At 39.9% G+C, this 18290-nt stretch overlaps 1 protein-coding gene across 2 annotated transcripts; it reads right to left on the bottom strand.

The window, feature by feature from the left end:
- Positions 1-176: 176 nt before the first annotated feature.
- Positions 177-14242, bottom strand: LOC146610235 (putative RNA helicase mov-10-B.2). Of its 2 annotated transcripts, XM_085344665.1 has the most exons (23): positions 13988-14242; positions 13010-13112; positions 10309-10490; positions 9876-9972; positions 9637-9778; positions 9282-9534; positions 9072-9182; positions 8108-8285; positions 7475-7617; positions 7190-7366; positions 6832-6944; positions 6518-6714; positions 6111-6208; positions 5884-5981; positions 5697-5795; positions 4783-4888; positions 4583-4700; positions 1780-1971; positions 1578-1655; positions 1369-1494; positions 1195-1283; positions 964-1076; positions 177-827 (listed from the first exon to the last, which is right to left on the bottom strand). In XM_085344665.1, the coding sequence occupies exons 1-23, from the start codon at positions 14119-14121 to the stop codon at positions 766-768; spliced, it is 3009 nt and encodes a 1002-aa protein (XP_085200791.1). In that variant the 5' UTR covers positions 14122-14242; the 3' UTR covers positions 177-765. The 2 variants fall into 2 exon arrangements, with proteins under 2 accessions (XP_085200791.1, XP_085200792.1); XM_085344666.1 differs by lacking the exons at positions 177-827; positions 1195-1283 and having other exon boundaries at positions 994-1076.
- Between the last annotated feature and the right edge of the window lie 4048 nt (positions 14243-18290).

Here is an 18290-nt window from a genome sequence, read left to right as displayed (position 1 = left end):
TTATTTATTACAACTGACTTCTATTCTATAAGTAAATCAGCATTTAACTTTCTTTTGGCATCCCCTTGGTATAATATTTAAAATGAGAATTAAAGAGACCTCAGACTTACAAGTAAAAAAAAAAACAAAACAAAATTGGTAGGTTTGAACATTCAAGTGACCTCGTGTGTTGTCATCTTAGATTTATTTAATAATTTGCTTAAAAACGAACAAAATTTCTGTGTTCAGTAATCGTAATTAAAAAATGCATTGAAATTTTCATACATGGGCAGGCAACACTGCATGTGCATTTCAGTTAACAAACAGATCAATTTAAAACTGTAAATTTAAGTAATTTGTTCCTTCGCAAAGTCAAGCATAGGTCCGTAACCACTCCTTTTGGATTCTATTGACTATCTGGTGCTTTGATCAGATGACACAGAAGAATCCTTGCATATAAAGTGCACGTTTTTTCGATCCTATGCACTGAGTAGACTGCTCCATCTGTTCTCCTAGTGCTGGAAAAGCTGCTCGAGGAACTCTTCAGTCTTAAGATTTATTGTCACCATGTAATTGTGACAAGTTGCTGGTGTTAGTGGTGCAGTTCCCTGAGACAATATACTTGCTCTAAACACAATACAGTTATGTCTATCATTGTCTTTGGTCAGGATCATAGAGTAAAATTATATCTTTGTTGGACATTTGATATAGCAAAGTGTTCATTTAGGACAGTTTGATGGTGCTGAAATGAATTCCTCTGAACAGCTTTTGGGGCTCTCCTTTGGCTCACATGTCATTCCTCCACTCAGGGTCCAGCTGCTGCTGAATGACACTCTCTGCAGTCTCAACTGGTGTGAAAAGCAAAATTCAAGGTGGAGAATTTTAACATGTTCATATGAGGAAGGTATTTATGAAAGAATTACCCTCAGTTTCATATGTTTTTGGTCAGTGGCACAATTATTGTAATTAGCCTTTGTTTGCTACCTTTGGCCTCAATTGAGATGTAAAGTGCTTGAAGTCGAGCTACCACATATTCATCTTCCTCTGCCCGAATGAATCCAGTGTAACCTCCTTCATCTCTGCAGTACTGGATGAAGCTGCAGGCGAACAGAGAAAGAGTGAACAAGAAAGTCAGCACAGATCACTCGTTCAAATTTAAAGCTGAGTTTAAAATTTAACGTTTGCTGAAAGCGGAAGTAGGAGTGTGTCACGTGCCGGGCCCAGGTGGAATCTGTTTCCAAAATTCTGGGGTTTCCCACCACAATCAGCAGGGCTTTAGCTCGAGTCACAGCCACATTAAATCTCTGGACAACAAAAGAACGTGTCACAATAATCTGTAAATGCAGGCTCTTCATTTTGTGTGTCTGTGTATGGGATTGCGTTATTTACCTTCTCGTTTTTGACAAAGCCCAGGTTGAACTTTTTGTCCATCTCTGTGTAATCGGGGCTGCTTCGAACTGTAGACACCAAAATCACTCTCCTCTCCTGGCCCTGGAACTCCTCCACTGAACCAACCTGACACACACACACAAATATGCATTTCTGACACACTTGCTACTCTGTGTTTTGAAGTCTTTTACTCTCCAACATTTAGTTACCTTAAGGTTTTCCATACTCATAAATTGAAATTCTTTTTCCAGACCAATTTTTTCCAGTGCCTTGCGGATTTTCTGCACCTGTGTGACACAAAGAAAAACATAACCACTAACCACACCTTTAAATCTGCATCTTATCCACGTGTGTTCATTTGTAGTTATAGCAAAGGTTTGTAACCACTACATAAAAAAAATTTAATCACACCTGCTTCCTGTAGGGGGCGATGATGCCTATGTCTCGGGGTGCAATCTTTGCCACGCCCTTCTTGCCTTGTGCCTGCAGCAGTTTCCGCACATAGTCCATCAGCACCTCCACTTCAGCTACATTGAAGAAAGAAGGACTGCTGGCCTCACGTTTGTCAATGCCAGTCACCCCATGGAAGATCACTGGGAAGTTCTGAAAGACATAAATTTTGAATTGGTGAAACTTTTAACTACCTCACTGCTCTGAGTAGTTGCAGCAAAGCTTTTGTTGCTTTGATTTCCAAAAGCAGTAGAAGAAGACTGGATGTGTAAATGAATTATGTGGAGATATCATCTGAATTTCAGGAGCGGGACCACTCCTCCTTCACGCCCCCTCCGGCCTCAGGCTATAAAAGCCCCCCTTCACCAATACCTGCTGTTCTCATTTTCATGCCCCCCCCCCCCATTTTCCCTCTCTTCTCCTCTTTTCCTTTCATTCATTTCTCGTTAGTACCTGGGGATCTGCCCGGCCCGGGGCAAGTTACTTTGAAAAAGTAATTAATTATAGTTACTAGTTACTTCTTCAAAAAAAGTAACTGAGTTACAATATTCTAAAAGTAATTAATTACTTGAAAAGTAACTATTGCGTTACTTTAAAAAAAATGTTTAACCCTCTGGGGTCCAGGGTATAATTGTCCATTTTTAACTACTTTTGATGTTTCCTCCACATTTCACCTTTAAAAACTATTTACTTGTTTGGTCTCATCCTTTTCAGCACAACCTCACGTGTCTGAATCTACAGTTATGTTTTCATTTTTTACAGACTGTATTAACACAATTGATCTAAAATCAGACAAAAAAAACTAAATCCGAGGAGAAAAAGGTTATATTTTTTACTGTAACAACCACAAACATGTTTAATGAATCATATTTCATAATGTTAAATGAAAATATAAATTGTCAATTTTAAAATCCTATGCACAAGTTTTGCAAACAACAAAGTTATTTGCATCCATTTACCTTTTACCTTGATTTTTTTAAATAACCATTTCAAACTATTTACAGAACAATCAGCTGTTCTTCAATAAGATGCCACAAATTATTTGTGCCACTGCAAAAACATCATTTCTGTCCACTATAAAGGAAACATCACAGCCTGATACCTGCAGCTCTGACAGCAGCAGGTGTATCACTGCTGTTTCTACCTGGAGACAGCAGTCGCCTCATTGTTCTGACACACAACACAAAACTATCCACAACACACTAACTACACAAGACAGCACATTAACTACACACTCCAAACACGCTAAACGTCACAAATCTCTCACGTCTCAAAACTCGCTCGCTCTCTTTTTCTACTCCTAAAACTTCCCCTGTTAGGGGGGGGGCATAAGAAGAGAGTGCTTGCTAGCGCTGTCCTTACGTGACGACACTATTGAGGAATAAACAGGCATATATCTTGTTTATCATGACTCTGGTTTTAAGTGGCCTATCAACACAATTTAAAAACTGGTATATGTCACCTTGTTGCTTTGTCTTTAAGTGGTCATGTGATTGGCTTACCATGACTACTTTATTCTTGCTCAGTCAAACAGCAGCACTCAGGTGTTGTGATTATCGTCCGCGGGAGCGCGCAGCTGCTTAAAGCTGCAGCGTCCAGATTACTTACAGCTGAATACAGCTTCAACCGTCTGTTTGTTGAAAAATAGTAACGGACCGCGTTTCCTTGTTAGTAACTGTAACGGCATTGTAACAATCCGGTTGTTCAGTCTGACGTCACTAGCCGTGTCTGGGTCTAAACTCCGCTGCAGGTCCATATATCAAACGATCACTGTGGCATTACTGAGAGTTGAAAAACTGTCTAAAGTCTTTCATCTTTAATAAAATGATCAGCCTTCTGCTCTACCAGGTGTAACAATTGAGTTTAACATCCAGGCATCCATGAAAACGGAATTTATGACATTTAACGGAGTTAGAAGTTAGCAGGGAGTTAGCTCGCTAGCTTCTATCTAAATACAATATAGCATGTCCTGACTGCGGGGTTTTGGAAACAAATTCAAACGTACAGCTCTGTTATCACTTCCAGCATAAATGAAGACAGAAACTAAACAGCAGTGACGTTTGTAGGGTTACTGAAGTTGGGCTAGCTGGTATATAATGATGTGCTACGTGACCGCTAGCGACACAGCTATGTTAGCATAATATAAACAAGCTAACTTTTTTTCCACTCGATAAAAGTTAACGTGAGTTTTCTCGGTGGTCAGAAACAAATGTAATCGCATGGCAGGATGCTGTAAAAGGACCAAACTTCAGCCAGGAGAACAACTGAGATAATCCATCCACAATACGAGGTTAGTCATTCATATACTGCTGCATGGGCTGGACTGTAGTTACATCCTAAGGTTTTAAAAACTGAGCTTAAATAAATGATTAGCGGTAATAAAAGCCGAGGGAGGTCAACAGTGATCACTGACTGTTTTAGGAGCTTTTTGAGATTAAATAAAAGAAAATACAAAACATTAAACATGTTAACAACACAAAAGCCACATTAAACGCAGACTACTTTAGACCCGGAAGTAGGATTCGTCGCGTCATCACTGAACAACCGGATAGGAATAGTAATTAGTTAGATTACTTGTTACTGAAAAAAGTAACGCCGTTATTCCCATCACTGGTCGCCAGTCCCCTCCGAGGCCTTCCCCAAACCGCAGCACCAGTTCACACTTCCTCATCCCTCATCGCCCATCATTACAGAGGATGTGGTCCCAGCTAGTGAATTGTACATACACTGCACAGTGCACACTTGTTAAAAGAAGAATCACTACCTTTTTTGGTAGCTCTTCCCAGTTGCAGTAGAAGTTTCGTGCGTACTCATCTGCACAAGCCTGCAGCTCCCCGTCATAGAAAAGCTCATTGGGAATTTTGAGAATGGCAGGATGAGACCTGAAAGAAAAATGCACATTGTTGCAAATCAAGCAAATCAAGTTTTTGTCACCGAGCATCCTTAGACTCTCTTCTAGCACACCTGTAGTTACGCAGCAGCTTGGTAACAAAACGTTTGCTGAACACACCATCAGCGTTCTTCTGGTACACAGAGAAGTTATTCATCAGCCGCTCCAAGAGGGACACTCCTGTAGACAGCACAGAGTTTTTAAAACCAAATGTCAGTTTGCTACACACAGGGAAACAGTTCCGGGCAGTATCCATCCATTCATTCATCTTTTTTTTTTTAACCACTTGTCCAAGCCAGGGCCATGGGGGGGGGGCTGAAGGCTATCCAGGGGTCGCCACAGTAGCTCATCTGCCTCCATCTCACTACATCCATGAATCTTCTTTGTGGCCTTCCTCTTTTCTTTTTGCCCGTTCAGTCCACATTCAACATCTTGTGTCCAGCATATCTACTTTCCCTCCTCTGCACATGTCCAAACCATCTCTGCTCAACCTAAGCTGTCCCTCTGATGTACTCATTTCTAATCCCGTTTATTCTGGTCACTCTCAAAGAAAATTTTAATATGTCAAGCTCAGCAAGCAAGAAGGAGATCAGAGCCAATCCTTGATGTAATCCCACACCCTTTACTCCACACCTCACCACTGTCTCGCTGTCCTCATGCACCACTCTCACATATTTCTCTGCCACTCTTGACTTCTTCATGCAGTACCACAGCTCCTTTGTTGGCACTCTATCATCTGCTTTCTTTAGATCCACAAAGACACAGTGCAACATCTTCTGACCTTTTCTGTACTTCTCCATCAACACACTCAAAACAAATGTCACATCTGGAATACTCTTTCTCAGCACCTTGTGGCCAATTCAGAATCCCCAAAAACACGCACGTCCTTGGACTGTGGGAGGAGGAAAAATACTATGTAGCCTTATTTCTCTGTATTACAGTAGATTTGTGCGCAAGGCAACATAAGTGTTCTTACGTCTGTACTTACCCATGCCGTATTTCAGAGCATAAGGAGATCTAAGAATGGGGCCAAGCTGCTTGGGGTCTCCAGCCAGAACAACCTGACCAGCCGTTGCATCAAGCAACCCTTTGGTCCCACAAAATAACAAAAATCAATCATCATATAAATCAAATTTAGTACAGCTCTAGAAAGGAAAACTCTTTGTTGTTTATACCTGCCAATGGTATTATACACTCAGTCTCCACAGCATGTCCAGCCTCATCAATAAACACATGAGTGAAATGTTCTGCTGGAATGTCACCTGAGACGAATCTGCACAGATCAACAAATCTTTACATGGCACAAAGTCATATTTGCCACGTTCATCTGTCATGTTTAATGTTGTGTTAATGTTATAGACAGTGTCATGCAGATATGACTGCAGTGTGAGTCATTCACTACCTTCCGGCAGTAAACAGGGTGGTGACCATGATCTTATACGTCATCAGCTCTTCTTTAGCAGGGAAAATGTAACACTCCCCAACCAGGTTAGAGCATTCCTGTAAAGTGCCATCGTATCATAAACCTCAGTGAGACTTAATACAATAGCATCAAGCACTAGAACGCACATCAACACTGTGGTTAAGAAATGAGTGAGTGAGTCCTCATTCAGTGTGTCATGCATGAACATTACAGTCATGAAGTGCATTTCACATATAGTAGATACTTAAATGTAAACTACTGAATGAAAGTTTGCTCTAATATCACAGGTGAATGAAAGGTAATGCAGAGTTAGTTTCTTGATAAACTGCATCTCCATTAAAAAAGAAAAACAAATCATTTTCATTAAATGAACTCCCAGCACTGACCATTAGTTCATCAGGAACAAGTTTTGGGTCCCAGCTGCTGGCATACATGCGATATACTTTACGCTTGTCCACATGCTCCAGAATCCTCTTGCAAAGCAGATCAGCAGCACTGTTGGTTGGAGCGCATGCCAGAATGTAGCAGTTAGCTTGTGTCTTCTCTATCTGCTTGATGGCCTCCACCACAGTCACTGTTTTTCCTGAATAGAACAGGAAACATAAAAACGGCATCAGCTGAGTTGCATTTTCAGACTTATGATAAGTTCCTTCTATAGCAGCTCAAAAGCAGAGGGGTAGCAATCTTTGGGACCCAGTACCAGTTCCAGGTGGACCAAAAATCAGGTAGGGGGCAGGTTTGGATGAGCCAGCTACAATGTGTTGTACTGCCTGATATTGCTCTGGATTTTTCTCCAGCTGCCTATCAAACAGCCTGTTGATGGAAAAATAAATGGAAAAAAAGGAATAATTTTAGAGCTGAATCACATGCCTGAATCACTCCTGTCATTTCAGGATGATTTATACATTTTAAGTGTATACAGAGAACCAAAATTTCAGCCTCGGCTGAGTAGTGCAGCACTGATGATCATCCATTATTTATTTACATGTAGAGAAAAAGGATAACACATGCACTGTGTATTAAAAAAAGTATGTGATCAGTCCACTAGAGTTTCTAACCTGAGATTGGGAAGGTCCTTTGGCTGAAAGGACATGTTGGGTTCAGCAGGAAACAACACGCTTTCCAGTCTATATGAAGAAGCCAGTTCTGCCGCTCTGTGCTGGAGACGCAGAGTCAGGCGGGTTATAGTGAACTCAACACTGAACTTCATACCTTCTACAAAGCGGCTGACCAACCTGTAAAGAAATTCACAAAACCTAAGATGCCACAAATATCACTTTACTAGAAATGTATTAATCTCCCTTGATTTGTACTTTTATAATGCTAAACAGTCATCATCTTACTGGGAGCTGAAACCCAGTTTAACACTGTCCAGGTGCACACTGTGGACGTAGCCACAGTACTTGACCCCTGGTTCTCCAACAGGATACACCAGCAGCTTATCTCCTCGGAGCACAGAGGGACGGTTCTCAGCCACACCAGGCACCTGGGAAAAGGGACAAGAGCTATCTGTCACAAGGATAACCGTGATGACACAAACATGAGCTGAATGTGTCCCACAAGCTGCCACAAGCAGTCAAGGTTGTGTAGAGGTCCTTGTCATTTTTAGGAACCGACATGAAAAACAAGCTTAACATATGAATGGGTCAGTGAAGAATGACCATATTTAGGTATGTAGTATGTTTTGTATGAGTTTGATATGGGTTTAAATGAATGACCTTCATAACTGAGGGGTATTTTTCAGTGTTAATTTTTATAACTCTTCATGAAATGAATGAAACCTTCAGTTATATGCTCACTAACAACTTGCTTATTTCTTTAATTTTTCAGGTGTTGTACTGTTCTTTCTCACCATATTACATATAGCACTAAGAGAGGCTGAGCTGTTAGTTGGTCTTATACATTTTTATAATTGAACTAATGGTATCAACTAAATGTGATCAGAATCATATATCTGACATATCTGATACATTTACCTCCAGAACAAGAAGCTTCTTGTTCGTTTTGTCTTTAGTCATGGTAGCATGTCCTCTGTCAGTGTTGGGGATGTTGTATCTCTTGATGTCCACCTCCATCTGAAGCTCCTCCAGATACAGCAGCACCTGGAACCTCTCTGTGTAGTTCTCCCAGTTCAAGGGACTCTCCAGTATGGCTCTTTGAGACACACCACATGAAAAACAGATGACATTGTATACTGCAAATCATATCACAGAAGCTGAGTTGAGATTAGAGGATCTCAGTAGATCACATCAATTTCTTAATTGCTGATCATTGCTGTTTGTCACCAAGATTACACAAAAACTACCAAGCTTGAATTTTATGAAAAATTGAGCCATATCACACACAAATTTAGGACAATCTCAGGAGAATGAGATGACGTGTTTTCCACAGTCGCCCTTTCTCACATATAGCAAACAGCAGTGTCTTTTAGAAGGATTGTCACTACTGGAAATACTGGATATGCAGGGCAAACTAGACATCATGCCCACTTTCTAGTGGTAAAAGCACCTGCTCCTTTCCCACAATGTGGAAGACCAACTAACATCCCATCCAGCTGGGAAGGACATTCACATACATTTACGATCGATAACACACAGAAAAGTTGTGTAAAACTGCTTTGGTGGAGAGGTGTTCAAAAAAAAAAGAAGAAGACTAAATTAGTTTTAGTGCAGAATGGAATTGAAATAACATTGCCTTGGTGTATGTTCTTCCACTGCCCCTCTAGTTAATCTATGTTTTTGTCCTATTGTCTCAAAAGAGATCATTGTTAAATATCATAAAAGATGTCACCAGATTAGTGAAATCAGAAGACACTGACAACAAACTGATAACACTGCAATTTTTAAAACACTTTAACCTCATAAAAAACTAATGGAAAATAAACATGAGTGAGGCAAACTACCATTTAACATTTACCACAATCTCAAGGCTCTTTCTTACCTTTTAGCATTGAATGATGAGTACTTCAGTGATGTAAGGAGGTTACGGATGTATGATGGTACTCGATACTCTTTCAGCTTAACCACGTATTTTAGATGTATTAATGCCAGCCTTAAGGAGACAAATAAAGGTGTAGTATTATAAAAGAGACAGAAAATGTATTTTTGTACATTTACAGAGTACGTTTAACAGCTAAATAAAGCTTAGTACCCTTCAGGTGGCACCCCTTCCACAGTCATGCAATCAACCTCAGGAGTCCAGGCGGGGATGGAGCGAGGTTTGTAGGGGGCTGTAGGTGCTAGCTCCAGTCCCAAGGAAGTTACACATTCAGCCTCAATAAAGCGCACAATGTAAAATGCAGCAGAGGATGGCTGCAGGTCTGGTTTGAATTCAAAGGCGAGTGTAGCTGGATAGAAACCAACCAAGCTGAAGCGGAAGACAGCCTGGATTTTATAGCTGTCACCTGAAACCCGGATGTTGAGTGCATTAATGGTCAAATTCAACCTGTAATCTGTGAGTCAAATGTGAGTCAAACGAGCTAGCTTATCTGTAATGCTCGCGTCACCTGGTTTTAGTGTCAGGGGGTTCTGTTTGGTCACTTTCTGCTCGTCAACCAGCGACAAGCACTTGAGCCAGTGTAGAGGTGTGTAGTAGGTGAAATACACAGTTTCTGTTCCAGTGTTCTTCACATGCAGGGTTATCTCACTCTGTTAGCAAAACACATCATTTTGTAAAGTTTTTTCTTTGTTTGTTTGTAAGCACATGTATATATCGGGGAACATTGCAATCTGATGGCTTAAATACCTCAAAGGTCTCTTCCACACGTAAGTGAAGTTTTCCATTCTCAAACGAACGTTCGGATGTGATGCTGATCCCATTTTTGTCAGATATGAAGTGGGTTCTGTAGGTGGGAGAAGATCAGAGGCATTGATTCACTGTTTTACTGCAGGGGTTCAGGCCACTTCTTTCACGTTTGCCTTTCTTTTCTAGCTGCATGCAGAAGTAATACAGGCAGCAGAGGCGGATGCTCTGAGTGAGTGACAGAGGTTAATGGACTGAAGTAGCCACACTCGCACCTCCATGTTCTGCATACATGCCTGGCCTGTTTGCCACAGCACATGAGTTGTGTTTTCCCATGTTTCACATTTCATTTACTCATTAAACAAAAACATTCCTAATGGTTTGCCTTAAAAATAAAAAGCATGTTCACACTGTGAGTTGCATTGTGCCAGGTTACCTCTCTGACTTGAGTTTGTTCATCAGGAGACTGGCCGTTTTCCTCCGGTATCTTACTCCTGTCTCTGCCTCATCTGCAGAGGCTGCTGTCTGTCCCATCCCCGGACTGGCTGCTCCATTCTGGGCAGGCGTCGGTTTACGGTCTCTCTGCCACTGCCACTGGTCCACGTAAAGAGCTTTGGCCTGTGTGGATCATCACTTCATGTCAGTTTTATTTTAGGATTTAGAAAAAGAAAAACCACTGTCACGTTTCTGGCTTTATTTATCTGAGCTTATAAAGTTGCAACCAAGAAAGAGAATGAGCGTCGTCTTAAGAAACTCTGAAGTATTTTCTTCAGACAACAGGATGTATTTTTGAGGAAGTGACAGCATCCTGTCCTTACGTGAACTCTGATTCCTTAACTCGCTTTGACTTCAAAATTTTAAACTGATTCCTGTGGACAGTTTAAGAATATTAAGTCCTATAAAATGTTGTCCTATAAAAAAAAAAAAGCTATTTTATTTTAACCATTAATAACACAATTAATGATCCTCCTATTAACAAATACAAAAAAGAAGAAGAAGAGCAAGCTGAACCAGTTTTGTTTTAGACAATAATAATACCTTAATGTCTTTTAGAACCTGTTTGGCTTTTTACTATGAGGTGAGGTCAAACATGCTGAAAACAAGGAAACAGTTGCCCTCTGTCAATAGCAAACTAGGGTAAGAATGTTTACTGTAAATATGAACTTTGCTTCCACTTGCACCTCCTCTAACACTGAAGTTAGAATACATGAGGTGTACAGTAGATGGCACATCATGATTTAAAACTCACAATACCAATTTCAAAAGCCCATTTCAATAAATTTCTCTGATGTAACATTTATGTTGCTAAAAGAACAGATTGCAGCTCTACCTTTGTGCTGGGATAACCTTTATTAAGTACTCATGGCTCAAAGCACACTCCCTCCAAATAAATCATCACTTTGATTTCAACTGTTACACGTGTGTGAAGTTCATGATGGTCTCTTAGATGGTTTTAGTGCTATCCTGCTGATAAAATCCTTCCAAAGGCACGAAAACAGCTAAAAAGTGCTCAAAATGCTGAACGGATGGACGGACGGACAGACAGACACAATAATACACAGAAAACCCCAACAATCAGACGACCCCTTGTGAGCAAGCAAGAGCCAAGCAACGGGGAGGGATATGAGATAAGATATGAACACTCATATATATCAACATATAACAGGTTGAGAATAGCTTTACTCTTTGACCTCCTCTGTGATAACCAAGAAGTTTGCCTTTTTACATTAAAAAAAATAAGCCTGCATAGCCCAGATTTAACTCTGTGGCATTCTCAGGTATGAAAATGGAAGGGCAGATAACTGTTTTATTGGTACGGTTATATTAAAATACAAAAGTTATTCTGGAAAAGTCACAGAAGGAAATTACCAAAATGATAAACACTGTCAGAGAAACTACGACTACTATCAATGACCTGTATTATATCTGTAAAAACATCACAATTTGGAAAAAATTGTTTCATTTATTCATTTTATTGTCAAATGTTGAAAACATAAAACCTTGAAAACCAAATAAAAATATGTTCACTATTGTGCACTGGAGAAACAGGAAGTAACAGCTAACAATGAAGTCTTTGCTGATGCCTAAGTGGTATATATGCCTCACAGTCACTGTAAAAACATTTGCATAATGTCAGCGGATTAGCTGTATCCTGACGCTTGATGTAAACACAATTAAGGAATAGATATTCCAAATAAAGCCCTGTTCTTCTTTATACTGTATGTTAGGGAAAATGTTCTAAAACACTTCTTCAGTAAAGACTCAGAGAAGAGAAACACACAGAACTTCTTGCTAGCAAGGGCGGCCTCCACTCTAAGAGACTCCAGTGTGTGTGTGTGTGTGTGTGTGTGTGTGTGTGTGTGTGTGTGTGTGTGTGTGTGTTGATCAAAGGGTCATATAACATGAAAGCACAAAAGGTACATCCTTGGTCATAAAGAGGGTAGTCTCCCCCACCCTAGATGGCACGGTGAGGAAGTCCAGCAGTTAAAGCACTTAGACTAAAACAGACATAGCTACGTTAAAACAATAAAACAAGGTACGACCTCTCCCATGCTCCCAGGATGTGGGGGTGAACCAAGCCTGCTAAAAATCACACATCCTGTCACTACCAAATAACTACAAACAGCATCCTACCATAAGCAAACTTATATCACTAAAAGATTATACTGACTACTAAATACAATTTTCCATTGACACTGTAGCACTGGAACATCAGTGTGGCACGTGATCACCAACTCAACACCAGCACCGCACCTACCTCAATCCACGAGCTGCCATCTGGACTTTACCCAACAATGACTAAAGGCTAAGATTCATTTCATTGGGCTATAATCAGCCTCCAGTATTTTGTTTTTGTTTTTGTTTCATCAGATAAACATTATTTACCTGTATGATTAACTGATTTTAAATTTAAATGTTTCATTTGAAGTTGTATCACTGAGAGATTCTAAAAAAATATCAGACATGCCTTGTTATCTCAACTACAAGACTGAGTGATGTGCTTAAATAAAATGTGAAAATGTAAGTTTTATGGTAAAAAATCAATCAATCAATCATTGAAATCAGTAATTGTTAAGAAACACATGTACCGTTAGAGATTCTGGTATAACAGATAATGAAAGAGGAGTAGTGCATACCTTGGAGTTGAAACGAATAGTGTCTCTTCGTCTTGTTATTTTGTTGGACACTTTCAGGGCATACAGGACTGACCCAAAGTTTGGATCTTTGGCCTCTGGATTCCTGAAGTGTTTACAAAGAATATCATTGGTAACAAAGTAAGTTCACTTTTCAAGTGGCAGAAAATATCAAATGCAACATTTCTATTAACTCAACAAACATCAGCAAGAACACAAACTGTGCGCAGTCTGCCGCACAGTGTTGCTAACGAAAGGTCCACCTGCTGTACTGCTGCTTTTTCAGGGAGAGAATTCTAACTTTAGTCAGAGATGGAGAAAATTGTAAGACAGACAGGAGACAAAAGGAAAAAGAGGGGTTATGTGTAAAGGGAAGGACTGCACAGTGATTTCTGATACAGATTTAAAGATTAATGTCGTCATTTTCAATCACATCTGTGTATGACCTGTAAAATTTATACCAATGCTGTTTGTTTAGGAAATGGAAAAAAGCCGAGATAGGTTGTGAAACATCTGCTGACATCTTGTTCAATTCATTTCTGTAAATCCACAAAGAGCAGCAGGTTAGCCGATCATAAAATTGTGAGTTATCATTCTTTTCCCCACTAAACGACAACAACTGATCTTAGGGCTTCCATACCAGCCGAATTCCACTTTAACCTCTGATTGTACTCAAGGCAAAGTCACCCTCCACAATGTAGACATCAGAAGAAAAATTTATATATATAAATTTGTTTGTTTTGCTGGTATCCTACATAACAGACTGATTTCAGTCTTATATTAATTTGGCACAAGGTTCAGTTGCACAAAAATTGGTGGTAGAATTCCCTCAAGGACCTACTTTTTTACGTTCTCACTTTGAGTACATTTCAGAGCCTGCACTTTTTGGCTTTTACTTCAAGAAGTCGATTCAGTACTTCAACTTTTACTGCAGTTTTTGGTTATGGATACTTTTATAAATAACAGTGATCAAGAACCCACCTCATCCGGAACTCATTGTTGTAAATGTCTCTCAGCTGAATCCTGTCTGTGATGGATACTCGATTAGTCTCCTTCAAAAACTCGAAGAACTCGAGTCCAATTTGGCAGCGGATAGATAACTTCACATTAACCATGATCAGTAGTTGATATTATCAGAGTATATCCTAAATCGTCCGTGCCGATCGTCTAAATGCGGATGTAACGCATCAACGCACAGCTTGTGTTTATTTCATAAAGCAATACCCTAAGACTGGGCTTTAGCTTTCCATTCCTTGACCGCCCGCATGGGCGGAGCACCTCTATGCTATCTGCTGCGTACTGAAACAGTCATGCTCGGAGACTAAAAGCAGGCACACCCAGAGAGTCAGTCAGGCCGGAGAAATGAAACTTAACGCGCTGAGATGCAAAATCATCTGAGAGCATCTGCAAACAAAACATAACAGCGCAATAAAGCGATGCCATAGGACGAGGCAGTCTCTGCCACGTCACTATTAATTGCGTGACTGTTATCTCGCTCTAATATCTGTTGAAACCACGTACTGATTGTAATGGCACGAGACAAGCTGAGTTACCTTCCTTGAACTTCTTTCCTTGAATCAAAATGGGTCAACACAACGCCCATAATTAAATTTGTCTTAATTTGTTTTTGTTTTATTATTGACTCAAAAATAGAAAAAGAAACATAATGAATGGTATAGCTGTAGCATGCATTGAGCTTTATGACTTAAAACACGACTTATACTCTGGCCCATCATCCCACTCCTAAAGTGGGATCAAGGACAGAAAGGAAGACAGATATATATTCGCTTAAAATGATATGCAAAACATTGCCATTAGGTGGTAATAACAAGCCGCCTGTTTATCAAAGCCATGGAAATTCAATAACAGCGACGACCATGCTCGCAAACAGGCCTCGACCTGTAATCTGACATATCGGGCATTTGCCCTGTGGCCCGACCCACTTGTGGCTGCGCACCGGCCCTACAAACACTGACAACACTGACTGCAGCCCATTGGGTTATTTTCTGTTCTGAAACGGGATTGTCCAATCAAGTCTCCTAACGCAACCGGCCCCTCCCCTGCCTCCCCTGCGCGCTCGTGCACGTTGTAGAACACATATAAGTGCGGAAGAAGCGGTCCAAGGAGATGAGAGACAAATAAAAACGACAAAATAAACGTGTTGTTATGTCTTTCGATGAAAACACAAATAAGCAGTTTGATGCCGTTAATGAGGTGTCTGAATGCATGTCAGTGCTAAAACAGGGCTCCTCTGCCCGAGTAAGAGTTCACTCTGAGTCTGACAAACTGAGTTGAAATGCTGAGCATGCGTCGAGTATTGTTTATAGTACGTTCAGTTAAGACTTTTTAAATTATACATGCATGACTTTTTTTTTAAGTAAGGCCCTAAGTCGTCAAGGTTTCAGCCAGAGAAACCATGATTTTTTAGCTTTGACACCACAGTCTGTATGAGTCACATCACACACAGAACAAGATGTTCAGTGTTGCTTTTCACGAGTCTAAACAAAGAACCACATTCTGGTTGTATTCCTCAATCTCTGTTGTCAGCAGAAACCATTTGTCTTACAGAAAAAACAGGATACTTAGACTCTTCCTCATTTTTTGACATAGTTTAATTTTACACTACATACACTTCACACAGAGATACTTATCTGCAAAAAAGAAGGAAACAAGTTGTGTGATTCAGTACACAGTTGTGTGGAATAAAAACTCTCATCAAGCCACTTCCTGTGTTAAGAGGACTGTTCTATATTGATTTGATTGTTTATGCCTATTTAGCTTGATAAATACTGTTTTTAAGTGTTCATTGAGCATTAACACCTGTTAGCTCAGCCAATTAATAATCATTATTAATCATTACTCTGAAAAATAAAAGGTAAACCCTTTTTTACATTACATAATGCGTTTGAGTGTTTGAAAAAACTGAACCAGGTACAAAGCGAGTACCAACAGCCCTGTGACTCAGGGCCGGCCCGTGGCATAGGCCGTATAGGCAAATGCTAAGGGCGCCGTCCATCAGGGGGCGCCACGCCAGTGCCACAAATGTTGAAAAAAAAAAAAAAAAGTTGGTACTATTATTTCTAAATACAAAAAATAATCCCACGTTAATTAAAATGCAAAGTAAAGCTTATTTAATAGAAATATTATTTGTTACAACATTACGCCCCCCCTCCCCGCACGGTGCGCCCCCTCCCTTCCCGTATCATGGTTCCTTTTGGACGTCACCACATCAAAAAGTCAACACAAGATGTCAAAACGGCCAAAACTGTCAGGTGCCCAGGGAAGAAAAAAGAGAAAAGAAGAGGAGGAGAAACGAGAAAAAGACAGAGGTAGGTAACGTTAGCCTACATGAAATTATTTGTCTGAATGTGATAGTAACCTAAATTTTTAGCATTAAGCTAATGTTACATGATTCGCTAATTGCTAATCAATAAATAGCTAGTTAACTGTTTTAACGTCAGTTAATATTGTGGAGGGGGCTAAATTGTTATGGAAAATAATAATGTAACGTTAGGTAATTACAGTACTCCCACCTTTCCTCATTTGTATTCATCTTTTAAGCAGGTGTTTTTTGTTTACATTGTTATTGCCTTCTGGTTAGCTAACGTTTACCCTGCAGGTAATAGTCACTTTTCCACCCCTGTATATATTATAGTTGTAAGCCTAGTTGTTAAAGTGCACATCATTAATGTTAATTAAGCAATATCACATGAGAGGGAATGCTGTTTTTTAATATGAGCACTGCTGTGATTCGGTCAAAGATAATCATAACATAACATTCTCATATGATATTATACTGTTACTTTGCATTCTGCTATTCAGCATTTCACTGTAATGATGACAATAAATTGAATCTAATCTAATTTGCATATCAGTTAACATCATACATATATCTCTTTGGTTTTTCATTTATATTATATCATTTCATTTTATTCCTGGAATCATATGTTTTTATTATTAGACTTTAATACTCAGTGGTGTCACATACTCCTCTCTTCAGATGCACTGTTGAAGTTTCTAAATCCCACCCCTGGGCCATCTACCACATCTACCGCTGCTGCCTCCACTTCAGCAGCACAACCCAGCCATGATGCAGCAGCATCAAGCGGTCTTCCTGTTGCCTCCACCTCAGCAGCACAACCCACCAGTTTTGCAGCAGCATCAAGCGGTCTTCCTGTTGCCTCCACCTCAGCAGCACAACCCACCAGTTTTGCAGCAGCATCAAGCAGTGTTATTGTATTTCATATATTCATTTTTTTATTTTTTGTATTCATTTATTTATTCATATATTTTTTTATCTTGTTAATTATTCTGATTGTGAATTTGCTTTCTTTAAGTAAAAAAAAAAGGTCAAAGACAAAGCTATTCGGTTTCTTGTGAGTACATACACTACACTGCCGATGTAGGGGGGCGCCACCTAAAATCTTGCCTAGGGCGCCAGATTGGTTAGGGCCGGGCCTGCTGTGACTCTTCTACTTCTGGTAATAGGGCAAAGAGAGACTTCTTGAAAAACAAAAAGAGGACACAAAGAAAGAGATAGAGCCCCTTAAAGGCCAAAGTGCAGCCTTTACACACCAGTGGAAACTTTAATCGACTGCAAATGAAATTAAAAGGGGAAACCTTGAAAATGAAACCTTGGACAAGATAAAGATAAAACAAGATAAAACAGAATACACAACCCTACTGACTCTGTGCGCTCTTTCCCCTCTCTGGTGTTGTGTAGGAGGCAGGCAGGTGTGTGAGGCGCAGAGAGAGCTCACACCTGTTGGCATTCAGCTAACTGTTTAAAAAGACTTGGAAGCTAACATTTTCTCTCTAATCTCTCCAGCAGGCAGCGCGTTGTTTGTTTAGTTTTGAGTTTCTTTTTTTAGTTTTAATTAATTAATTAATTAAATGTTCTTCAAAGCTTCTTGGGATGTGTGAGCTTCTGTTGGCAAAATCTGATAGAAACTGAGGTTCACACAAACGGGTTGTCTTTATGAGTTTCAGTAATCTCTGCAAAAGGGTCAAACAACAATGCAAACTGTATGACAGGAATCTGCATGCTTTGTGACCTTGTCTTTATAGAGACAAGTTTTCCATCTTCCATGGTCACACGATACAGCCAAAACATTGCTTATCAGAAGCAATGTCCTTGTGCATGGACATGTGGCATATTTGAAAGATTACATGGACACAGAATATAACAACAGGGTCAGCTTGACAACTTGTCTTAAAACCTTCCTTTTGTTTTGTCTTGGCTTTGAGGTGGTTCATGAGACAAGGAATAAGAGTTTTATTAAGC

This window comes from Diplotaxodon limnothrissa, linkage group LG20 (assembly GCF_057381915.1).
Source record: "Diplotaxodon limnothrissa isolate DT_005_m linkage group LG20, D_limnothrissa_male_GT1.1, whole genome shotgun sequence".
In the NCBI taxonomy this organism is placed as follows: Eukaryota; Metazoa; Chordata; class Actinopteri; order Cichliformes; family Cichlidae; genus Diplotaxodon; species Diplotaxodon limnothrissa.
The sequence above is the reverse complement of the archived record's forward strand: the minus strand, read 5'-3'. Positions and strand labels throughout refer to the sequence as shown.